We start from the raw sequence: 12,069 nt of genomic DNA on the forward strand, positions 1-12,069 counted from the left end.
AGGTCTAATAGCAGGAGTTTCTGTGAAGCCCTTGCACCTAAACAGTGACTAGACTTGGTATTACTTTAATCTGTGAAACCTGACAAGGCCAGGTTGGACAGGGCTTTGAGCAACCTGGCCTAGTGGGAGGTGTCCCTGCCCACAGTAGGGGGGTTGGAATTGGATGACCCTTACGGTCCCTTCCAACACAAATCATTCTAAGATGATATTTTTATTGAGATTATACTGCTATTAAATCAAAATATGCAGGAGCATCTTTGTGAGGATGGACTGTGAAAGAGAATAAAGGTAACCATGCCAAGTGCAAGGTCCTACAGCCGGGTCGGAGCAATCCCAGGCACAGCTACAGGCTGGGCAGAGAAGAGATTCAGAGCAGCCCTGAGGAGAAGGACTTAGAGGTGCTGGTTGATGAGAAACTTAACAAGAGCCAGCTTCAGTGTGCGCTCGCAGCCCAGAAAGCCAACCATATTTTGGGCTGCATTAAGAGGAGAAGGACCAGCAGGTCAAAGGAGGTGATCCTGCCCCTCTGCTCTGCTCTCGTGAGACCTCACCTGGAGTATTGTGTGCAGTTCTGGTGTCAACATAAAAAGGACATGGAACTGTTGGAACAAGTCCAGAAGAGGGCCACGAGGATGATCAGGGGACTGGAGCACCTCCTGTATGAAGACAGGCTGAGGAAGTTGGGGCTGTTCAGCCTGGAGAAGAGAAGGCTGCGTGGAGACCTCATAGCAGCCTTCCAGTATCTGAAGGGGACCCATAGGGATGCCGGGGACGGACTCTTCATTAGGGACTGCAGTGATAGGAGAAGGGGCAACAGGGTAAAACTTAAACAGGGAAAGTTTAGATTGGATATAACGAAGAAGTTCTTTATTATGAGGGTGGTGAGGCATTGGAATGGGTTGCCCAGGGAAGTTCTGAATGCTCCATCCCTGGCAGTGTTCAAGGCCAGGTTGGACAGAGCCTTGGGTGACATGGTTTAGTGTGGCGTGTCCCTGCCCATGGCAAGGGGCTGGAACTTTATGATCTTAAGGTCCTTTCCAACTCAAACCATTCTGTGATTCTATGATTCTAACAGTTGGCAACAAAATGTCTGAAAAAATACTTCTTCTGTATCATTAACTATAGTTATAAAGGTTTTCCTTACCCTACTGCATCTAAAAAGTTGCAATTTTCTTCATTTTAAAAAGTCCTAGATCTGTGACAATGTTAGCCCTTACTGTGGATAATAGTGTAAAAACTGACTTGTGTTGGTGCAACTTCCTGTGTGACCATCAGGAATAACCACTGGCAGGAATACCTGTTTTCCATAATTTTCCTGGACTACTGTAGTTACCTTGAGAGACAAGCCCACACTTCATTTAGATATGTCATACTTTCCAAGGCTTTTTTTTTAACCTTTTTCTGCTAAGCACACAAATAAATATTTAATAGCACTTTCTGAAATGGAAAAAAAAATAAATCAAAAAGTAATAACACGACAGTGAGTGAAATCTGAATTCATTTGGTCTATTACCATAGACTTACAGGCAGAATTTTAGATAATGTTTGCCACCTGTTGCATAGCAAAGATGAGCCTTCCTTAGATGGACTGCCAGTACATCTACCATAAAATCAATGAGAACCTTCTAAAATAATCAACCATTTTCTAGTTTTCTCCTCCCACTTCTCCCCAAAGTGTCTTCTTCCTCACAGAAAATGCTATTAAATGCATAGTATAGGTATGGAAACAAGTTACCGAGCCTCAGCAGCTCTGCAGTAGCCCTTCACATGTTTTCTTCCAGTAGATTTAACTTCTGGGTGACTACATCATGCACATGGACAGTTATTACAAAGCAGCCAATGTGTTGGATATTTCCTCTTCTAACCTACAGTAACTTGTTCATGTGTCTCATGAATGAGCAAGTTGCAACTCCCTAACAGATCAAGTGACATCTTTGGCTTCTACTGAAATATCACAGTCCTATGACCATGGATTTAATTTTCTAGTGACAACTTGACATGGTCAGTGTCTTTCTCTCTAAAGAAGAGAGAACCACGAAGCAGGCTCCTAGACACAAACAGCTAGATACAAGGGATAGAAATGCGTCAATTACTTTTGTAAGACTCACCGTCTCATTTCCAAAAAGGACATCAACATAAGGCATGACTTTCATCATAGGCTCCTTGTAGAACTGGCTAATAAATGGTGCTGAAAGATTCAAGCTGAAGATCTTGTTGTTTGCAGAAGCCTGAGCAGCCACTTTTAATACTGCCTCTGGTGACACCGTCAGGAAGAATCCCTGCAAGCATCCAAACAAATCAATTTATGTTACTAATTTCATATTAAGAACCATATGGAGTATGCTGATTCTAGAAGATCTCCCCTGAGCCACCTATGTCACACCCACATCCCAGTAAAAAAATCTGGAAATACTGCCTTTCCATTAAGGTATTATGGAGGCAACAAAGAAGCTGCATAGAATCAGAGCCCTCCAAAATTAAACATTACTCCCTACCTCTGCATTCCATGTAGTACACTTTCCCTTGGCAGCTAAGACTGATGCTTGTATTTTAAAAAGTGATGTATTATAATGCTAAATACTCCCTTTAGTAATAGAGTCAATCAGACTGTGGTGTTTAATTCTGAAGTCCAGTATGATGGCTCTATACACAGCTAGGAGATTAATAAAATCCCTTGCCTGAAAAATTATTACCTTGTTTATAATAAATATGTTGAATACACTGTCATTGTTTTGTAGGAAAAACCTAGGGTTTCCAAGTTTCCGCACGTTTATTTTAGCATCTACCTCCCTCCCCCAAAGTACTCTTCTTTATTCTGAATGTGAACATTCAAGTATCAATTGTGAAACAAAATAAACAGAACTTAACCAGAGATTATTATTTGTCTACTAAATTGTGAATGCCAATTTCAGCTCTGTATAAAGAACACTTTAGGGCTGCCATTTTGAATTTAGCATTGCAGATGGTTACTTCAACCGCACATGTTCCAGGAGTAATGTAAAGATCCCCTACAGTTTCATTAATCCACTAATTACAGAAGTGCTTAGTCTTTACCCTAAACAAATTTTGTAGGTTTTATTTTTATAATCCCCAAAGCAATTATACTAACTGTTCTCACAACTCAGTGAATAATTGTAATTTTCAAGCAAGAGCAGCAAGTGTTAAATTTAAGGGCAGAGATAATGTCTAAGTCACAGTAACAAACAACTTGGAGGGGAGTCTGATAGATAAAACATCCTCTCAGTTCTATATGCAGCATCGCCACCATGACACTCTAAACAGGCAGCTTCCATTTTTTATCCATATTATTATGTCTTTGGATCACAGAATAGCTGTATCTTTACCCTGCATACTTCAGCTAACAGACCATCTTAGCAGTCTACTCACCAGAAAAAAATAATATAGAGTCTGCAGATTAGAGACTGCTTAGAAAATACTTTATTTATCTTTGCTTACTTCATGCTCTTCAGTCTAACAAACACATGATTGATTCAAAAATTGGAGTATGATTTGCTACATGACAATAAAAGTCCAAAGGGCACAAGTATGCTTTGCATCTTGTGGAATTACTCAGTACCTTGAACGACTGGAAGCCTGTAAACATGCAAGCGCCTTTGCTATTTTTACATTCTGAAGAATTAAAATGAACAGTTTATATAACATCTCGTCTCCATAGCAATCTCTGCCATCTTTTAGTTTTTCATTTAATGAACAGAGTTAGATTTTTAAAAAACTGTTCCAAACAGAAAATAAAAACTTTTCAAGGCTAACATATTGCCAGCTGTGGACAAATCACAGATTGCTATACAGTGGCCTGCGTGAATAGTAACCTGGTCAAATAATTAGGCTTCTTACCGTTTTTAGGCTGAAAACTTCATCTGAACTAAACCACATCTGATTGTAATTTGAGGTACAGAACACTATCCTCGTGAGATATAACTCAGGCCTGTATCCAACTCCCTTTTCTTTGGAAAGGCAACATAAAAGTACTGAGATGCAGATAGGAGAGCTTGCTTTTCAGATCCTGCAAAGTAAAGGCCAGGAACTCTCAAAGGCTACAGCTCTGTCTTCTGGGTTTCCTAAAAAATCATTTCTGCCATTTAATTGCTTTCTTCCACGAGTTTTATTTAAACAACTATTTGACATTAAAACATCTAGAAATTAAGAGTTGTGTGTGTGAGAACTCTTTGCCAAGTGTAACAAGAAAAAGAAATCTGTAGCAATAATAAAAAGTTACAGCAGTACCATTCACACAGTGGAATTAATGAAGAAGGAAGGAAAAGTACAAAATCTGAGTTGAACAGATTTGGGTTTAAAGAAACCTAATTAGAATCCCCTCCTTAAGTATTTAAATTGTTTTGTCTCTATTTTTGGTAAAATTCCAATTACAGCTATGGCCAGTATAGTTTCAACAGCCCCAGTTTCTTAAGTCTGAATTGTAACTAGATAAGTCACAGACCACCCTACTGCAGTGTGCTACAATTTGGTACAGGAATGAAGTCCACTAAACCAAACAGGTTTTCTTGTATTTCACTGGGATTCACAACAAAGCCACTCCATGGCTTCCTTATAATCACAGCCCTCATGCTCTTGCAGCTGTCACTGCTTTTGGTCCAGACACATGTATACAAAGGAATGCCTATGTCAACCACTCCTACCTACTCTAACCATTAACTGTTAGCCAACATTGGCTTTGGGTGTGAGAACAGGCGTATCTCGGTACCACTGGTATAAGAGTTTGTATTTCAGTCGTAAGAAGTTCTATTCCCAGTAACAAAAAGGTTAAGAGACCCTTCAGAGATATTCTGTACCCACCTGTACACCTCATTCTACTTCTGATAGTTTTGGGAACCTTTTTACCCTCAAACCCCAGAAGTGCCTTAAAAAAATGATGAAGAAAATCTCTGTAATCAAAGGATGAGACAGTTAACATACAAAAATTCCAATAGCCTGTGAAACTTACATTGTGTATAAAATGAAATCATTGTGCATGAATAAATCTGTCTTTGTGAAAGAATGTTGTACATACAAGGACATATAATAATTGGACAGTGCAGTCAAAGAAAGGCAATATTGTACTAAGGAAACCTATTAAACATTAAAGGCTATCAGACGTACTAGCAGCATGCAGTATTCCTTTGGCTTGCACTGATTGAGTATACCAGATGCTGCTGCTTTGTGATGTGCCGCTATTTTCTGCTCCTCAAAATGTAATGAGTCCCTTTTCTTTGCCAGAAGGTAGGTACCATTGTACCACAAGCCAGAGAGCAAGGCTGAGCTAAAACACACACAAGGAAAATAGGATGATAAGACTGAATTATTTATATGCACGCTTGCGCATATATACCTGCAAAACACAATACTTTTCTTACGTACTATAAGCAATCCTTCTGCTTAAAAACAGTCCTCTGGTGTAGAAAAAAATTTTGTCTCATGGGAGAGACAGAAACAAAACTGAAGAAACAACAAAAATACATTGGTCTATTGCAGACACATGGATACGAGTGATACAGTGGCTTGTTTGTAACTTCAGAGAGTTTAAAATTCACTATTAAGATGCAGATGACAGCGGTAAACAAAGTCAAGAGAGAGTGTCATATTAATCTCACTTTTACAATATTCAGGAATTCTTTGATGCACCTTTTAAAATATGCCAGGGTACTGTGAATATAGGATAGCCTTTTACACTCAAAGTCTTTTTTTTTTTTTTCATAGACACTAGCAGTACCAGAAGGATTTGTTGGGTTTACACAGAAGCAAGTAGTCTTTACAAGTCATCTCTCTCATTTTTATCACACACAGACCCAAAAGGTTTCTTCTGTCCTACACTAAGTTCATACAGCTCTAGCTATAGCAGATGTGAGGGCAGCAAACTACAGTGTCAAGTGTCGGCACAGAATCAGAGTGCTGAAGGACCACCTGAAGCCAAACTCTGGCTTTGGTGAAAGTTTCTGTTTAAGGTGTTCTGTCCAAACTGAGAAGTCTTGCCATCATTTTTCACATGAAATAACGTGCCTGCATTGAATTCATCTGGATTACATACATACAGCATTTGCACAATGACGACCAAGATTATTTATTTTTCTTTAAGCCAGGGAGTATTCCCTTAAAGCCAAACCTGAAATGTGTGACCTTGCGTACATTTGGACAAATCCAGGCCAAGATGATAATAACCAACTTCTGAATTATGGATTTATTACCGCTTAACAGCACAGAAGTTATGTTTGAATAAGAACATACAGTGATTGTAAAAATTAGGATTGCTTTCAAACCTACTACCCACTAAAATGCCTGCTCTTCTTCCTAGCTCTTCCTCTTTCCTTGCTGCTCCCATTTGCAGAGCAGTTTACATGAAAGTAACTTTATCATATGAGTGACAGGATTTTGAACCATGGCGTTCTGAGCTGATTTTGAAATGCCATTTGGTAACAATGTAAAACCAATAAATTGCAAGTGTGAATCAAAATATTTAACTTTCAGCAAGACATACACAACAGTCTGCTGCCATTTAAGACAAACTGTATTATGCCAACATGAAAGGAACACATCATTTAATCCAAAATTATTTTATAGCAAGCATTTACATAAAAATGCAATTATGACATCACACTTTCATCCATCTAAAGGATGGAATTTTTCAGGCACATAGAAAGTTTGACAGTTACGTAGTGACAGTCCTGATAAATACTGTGATTCAGTACAGCCCTACAGAAATCATCTAACTTCAAGTATGCTGGCAGTTCCAGAGAAAGAGTGAGACTGCTAAGGTGCCAAAAGAACTTGCTCTGTTAAATGACAGACATAACCAGCTCAGAGCTTTTGGACCTGGTTTAAGTTTCCTATATTCTGTACACAAAGAGAACTTCAAGCCACACACTTGGGCAGAAGAGACTTCCTGCAGCTCTGCTCTGCCATCAGTCTCATCTGCTGCAGTCTAGCAGAAATACCAGGGCTTGGAAGAAGTGAAGCTGCAACACATGGCAATTCTTGGGATGGAGAATGAACCACTAGGTAACTGCTCCAGACAGAAGAACTTTCACAAGGCTTCCAGGTGCCCTTACAAACAGAAGAGACTGAAAGACTTCTGTCTTCTAGCCTCTGAACTGTGCAGAGCACAGATTGGGTGCAGTCCATGTCCCACCTACTGTGAGACAAGGCAATGAAATCATCTTCCTTCGGAATAGGAACCAGAAGGAATCTTCTTGGAATGCTGGAGCAGAAGCTCTTCATCTGTCTTAGTACTTATGCAAGTTAAAAAGAGCAAGGAACAATTTAAAAACTATCCTCAACACTGAAATATCTCAGCACAATACTTGGAATGTGGAACACTATCAAGTTGGCAGACTTACTGACCCCTTACCTCTTCCTGTGAGTTTTGAGCATGTCTACTTGCAACCTGTTCCTGCTTGAAATTATTTGTTAAATTATTTTCCTTACTGAGATATGACAGAGCGGTATCAAATGACAGAGATATTAACATACAACATGGAAAAAACTCTAGAAATAATTAACAACCCCCCACAAATTAAATAAACAACATGACCTTTATTAATGAAGGTGCTTGTGCTTTAAGTCATTTTTCACTTTCTCTAGGAAGGGCAAAAGCTCTGTGTAACTATCCACTTGGGAAACGTTCAGTCTGTAAATTAGTGAGATACATGAATGTTATTTTAATCTATGTACCTGTTCTTGATGTAATAGATCATTTAAGAACTTACAAAATCCTTGCACAGTATCAATTGCATTTTGGAACTATATTTTATCTTGTAGTGATCAGCAAGTGGTTACTTAATGAAACAAAACCCGCTGCTTTTCGTCCAGTTCCTACTGGAGACAGTTGTTTTAAATCAGGAAGCAGGGACAGCAAGAATGCAACAATTTCTCTGAGTAATTGTTTTGGCTTGTTCCCATATGCATTGTTTATTTTTATGAAAGTATTGCTTTATAACTGGAAAATGACTAAGCTGTAAACTATTGTTTTATCATTCTGAGTGGCCAGGGTTTCTGTTTTTGATAAAAGCCGAGTTTCAAACAGTTTTCAGTGACATAGGAAAAAACCTAACTGTCAGTGAATGTGCTTATATTGACCGTGACATTTTCCTCTATGATGGTGCCAACATGTCAGGAGGAGAGGATTGCTTTCAGACTTGAACAGCTTCTTTGTTGCTGAAGTGGACTCTGATTGCTGCCATGTTAGCATCTATCAGATTACAACAGTAGCAGAAAACCTCCAATATTTGACATTATATGTTGAAGAAAATAATTATTTTATGTATGCATTAGCAATTTCTTTTTCATGTCAAACAATTTGGAAATCTTTTTCAATTTTGATTACTATTGATTAAAGGAAGCACTCCAGGAAGCTCTTCCAAGTCATACTTAGGACCAAATAAATATGTGACTTCACTTATGAGATGCATACTCATAGAGTGTAGATAAGAACTTTAACAATGAGGTGGAGGTGTAATCACATGTGTGAGAGAGCAGTAATACACTTAGGCTTGCTGTAGAGAAATGTCATCCCAAATAAAAAATTCTCATCTTTCCCTGGGAACTACAAAGTTAGATAAACTCATTTTGGCAAGATGAATTAAGATCTTAAGATGATAGTTTGACATAGCTCCCTAAAGTCTGTGAAGAAGCAAAAAATCTCTATATTCGCTCTAAAATTCAGCATAGTTTTATGTGAGTTTATTAAGCTCAGTGAATGAGATGTCTATTTTTATTTATACCAAATTTATAACAAAATTTTGGAGGAAGGACTGAATGCCATGTAGGAGACAGGAGCCTAGATGTTTTACTACTTTGATTAATAAGTCAACCTTTTTTGCCTCTGTTTACCCACTTACAAAATAGTTATAATGATAAATACACCTCCACTGGCAAAACCAGTGGGAAGTTTAATTACTTAACATTACTGAAATGACTGAAATTCTGTGTTGAAAGATATTATAAAGTACAGGGTATTGCCATCAATAAGATATAAACTGCAAATCAAACAAGGTATGATAAAGAGCAAGCCACTTTTCGTCTTTTCTTCTAGCATCCCCGAAACACTTGGCCACCCTTCTTCTTCATTGGAAACCAATTTAATCCTCACTGAGAAAGCAATGTATCTTAAAATATTTGTTCAATTGTTGATTAAAGAAACTGTTTCTTTCACCTTTCATTTTTCTAAATTAACTCTTTATCAAAATTACGTTTGCCTGACCCATCTATTAATATGAGGACAACGTGTTTAGACCCAAAAGGAGTCTCACACATACTAACTACTGATTAATGAAACAACAACCAGAAGTCTAAAAATTGATAATTGAATGATTGGTGGTTTGGAATGATGAGATAATTAATTTTCAATCTTAACTTCCACAATTTCAAGCACAATCACAGGGCCCTGTCATGGCAAGTAAGCATTTCAGGAAGTATGGAATAAGGTATGGCTAATTTAGTCCCTTGATGTTTGTGCAACATGTGGTTTTTTGTGTACGGCTAGCTCCATTAATATAATTTGGCATCTCATTAATTATGTAAACATTAACCATATGTTGAATTCACTCAAGTTTGGTGTGTACATAATATTTACAGTATATTAGTAAATTGAGAGAATCTATACAACTACAAATGTATAGCGGACTTCTAATTCTCCAGACAGTTAATCCTCAGTTTGAAAGCTGTGTAAGTAAACAGTTAAAACAAACCTATTCCTTGCTTATTCAACTAGCCCTGAACAAGAAGAGGATAGATACGAGGATGTTTATTAATTAAATGTGCTTATGTCAGCACAATGGTTTGTTTAAAAAATACGCGTAAAACACTCAAAGACTGAAACCATGTCTGACCATTGCTGTGTAAGTAACTGATCACCATTAACTCACTGGGTCTCAGTAGACCTTGTAGAAATGCAGATTACTTGATAAGGTTATACAAAGTCTTGCGGAGAACTGTTCAAAGCTTGTAGATCGGTAACTCTTCTGCTGTGTGCACGCAAGAGACTTCTTTGTTATGTTCTATGGGCACAAATATTACAAATACTGTAACTTTTGGAGTGGAGCAAGAAACTAATTTGGGCTTGCCCTGCTATATTTATAAATTTTAGTTCCCCTACTAATAGAAAGAAAAAGGAAAGGGAAAAATTAAAAGGAAAAGGACAAAATGAAAAGGAAAAGAAAAAAAGAAAAGGAAAAAGAAAATATCCTCCCCAACCTCTTGCTCTATGCTAGTAAATACTGCTATATCTGTGCTCTCAGAGTGTCAGGCTTCCCAGGTGATGCAAAGGAATGTGACTGTTACGTAATATAAACAAACACAGGAATGAGTCCAACGCCATGAAAAGTAAGTCAAGTCCACAGCATGACTTCTATACCTTATGGACTTCCCTGTCAACAATGTGGTCGTATTAGGAAAAAGTTTCACTTAAATTCAGCTTAGAAAACAGATATCAAGTATAGTAAAACATAGGTATGTATTTCCCTAAGCACTCTCATACTGAAACATTTAAGCTGAAACCCTTCTTCCCTCCCCCACCTACCTTTCAGATCTTGTAAATTATAAGAACCTAACAGCATGGGGATTAAATATTAATCAAAGTCATTACCATCATTGTTAGAACATATTTCAAGAGCCCCAAAGAAAAAGCGTATTATTTCACTAATAAAGATCATATCATTAGAAAGACTACACTGATACTGTAGCATGGAACGTATGTAGAGAAAAAAAGAAATGATCAAGAGGTAACACAAAAGATTTCTGAAGCTTATTGCACTATTCAAATGCTTAACTGAGCCTGTTTAAGTAAAGCAGACTCACCATGGGCAAAACAGAGCTCTATTGAGAAATACAGAAGCATACACTGTACTTATAAAACGCAGGTTTGCTGAAGAAAAAAAAAACCCACAACACCAGAAAAAGCAAGGATCTAAACTCCATAAATTATATCAGTGAAAATCCACACCAGCTCTAAAGCTTCGGGGAGATCTGAGTTCATATGGTGTGTAATAGGGCTTCCCAAAGCACAACCCAGTGCACCTGAAACTAACATTGTTCACAGAATGACTTATACTTTGCATTAAAGTAATGACAAGTTTTATGGAATTACAGGACTTCTGCTATTTGCAAATTAAGGTGTAAATGATTAATAGGACAAATACCTCCTCCCATTCCCCAAGGTATTTGCTAGCTGATTTTAAACAGCCTACATATACTTATGATATATTTAATTTAATATATATATGGATCACTACTGCAGAAAATTGAGTACATCATAAAATGCTCAGAAGAACTAAAAAAGTAATTGTCAAGATAATAAAGGGTGTGTTTCTTTCAATTTCTGGCTTACCAAGTTTAAAAGTAAGTGCATTAACATTTCCTTTTAAATATCACTCTTCTCACAACTCTAGCCCTAAAACCACAGTTCCAAAAAACTTCTTTCACAGCAAACATAACATTCACTATGAATGCGCAATTAGGTCCTAATCACTTGGATTAATTACCACATCAGGGTTTACAATAAAACATTTATTGCTCACACTTCCACACATTAAAATTAATTATTTAAAAGAACATTAATGTTATTGCGTGGCCTCTTAATTTTCATTATGTAAAGACTGTTGCATGACACAGATAAATGAGGATCAGGACCTACGCTAATTCTAATAATTATTATGAAATACAGTTGAAATATGGACAGTTGGTAAAATCTAAACAAAGATATTTTCACTTAAATTAATTTGGGACATAAGAATTTTCCGTAAAACACATTGAATACAACAAGCCATCTAAGTGCTTAGCATTAATTATTATAGTCTGAATGAGTACTTTCTTCACACCCAAAGGGGTGAGGGGATACTCCTAACTATTAGCTTTTTAGAGCCAAATGCTTTTTACACTAAGTTCCTGTTTCTAATGAACTCATGAACTCACACGTCAGAAACCCACTTTTAACAGCAGGACGACTACTGTAACCAGAGAAAATAGTGTTAGTCTCATACTTCCAGATCTTATCTCCTCAGAGGAAACTTCTCTGCTAAGACACTATATTCTGTAAAGTCATATTATTGTGGGAGTAGTGGG

At 37.4% G+C, this 12,069-nt stretch overlaps 1 protein-coding gene across 7 annotated transcripts in view; it reads right to left on the reverse strand.

Annotated features, from left to right (window-relative positions):
• The window catches only part of ADK (adenosine kinase), a 305,830-nt gene that overhangs the window by 80,776 nt on the left and 212,985 nt on the right, over positions 1 to 12,069 (reverse strand). For 6 of the 7 annotated variants that reach the window (XM_061451234.1, XM_061451218.1, XM_061451204.1 and 3 more), the window contains one exon: positions 2,109 to 2,279. The exons of the other annotated variant lie outside the window; for it this stretch is intronic. In XM_061451234.1, coding sequence (XP_061307218.1) covers positions 2,109 to 2,279 — 171 coding nt within the window. The remainder of the gene's footprint in view (positions 1 to 2,108; positions 2,280 to 12,069) is intronic. 7 annotated transcript variants of the gene reach the window in all.

The sequence above is a fragment of the Pezoporus flaviventris genome, unplaced genomic scaffold (genome assembly GCF_033815535.1).
Source record: "Pezoporus flaviventris isolate CSIRO_AGI_PZ_B2104156 unplaced genomic scaffold, CSIRO_AGI_Pfla_v1 ptg000001l, whole genome shotgun sequence".
Classification (NCBI taxonomy): domain Eukaryota; kingdom Metazoa; phylum Chordata; class Aves; order Psittaciformes; family Psittacidae; genus Pezoporus; species Pezoporus flaviventris.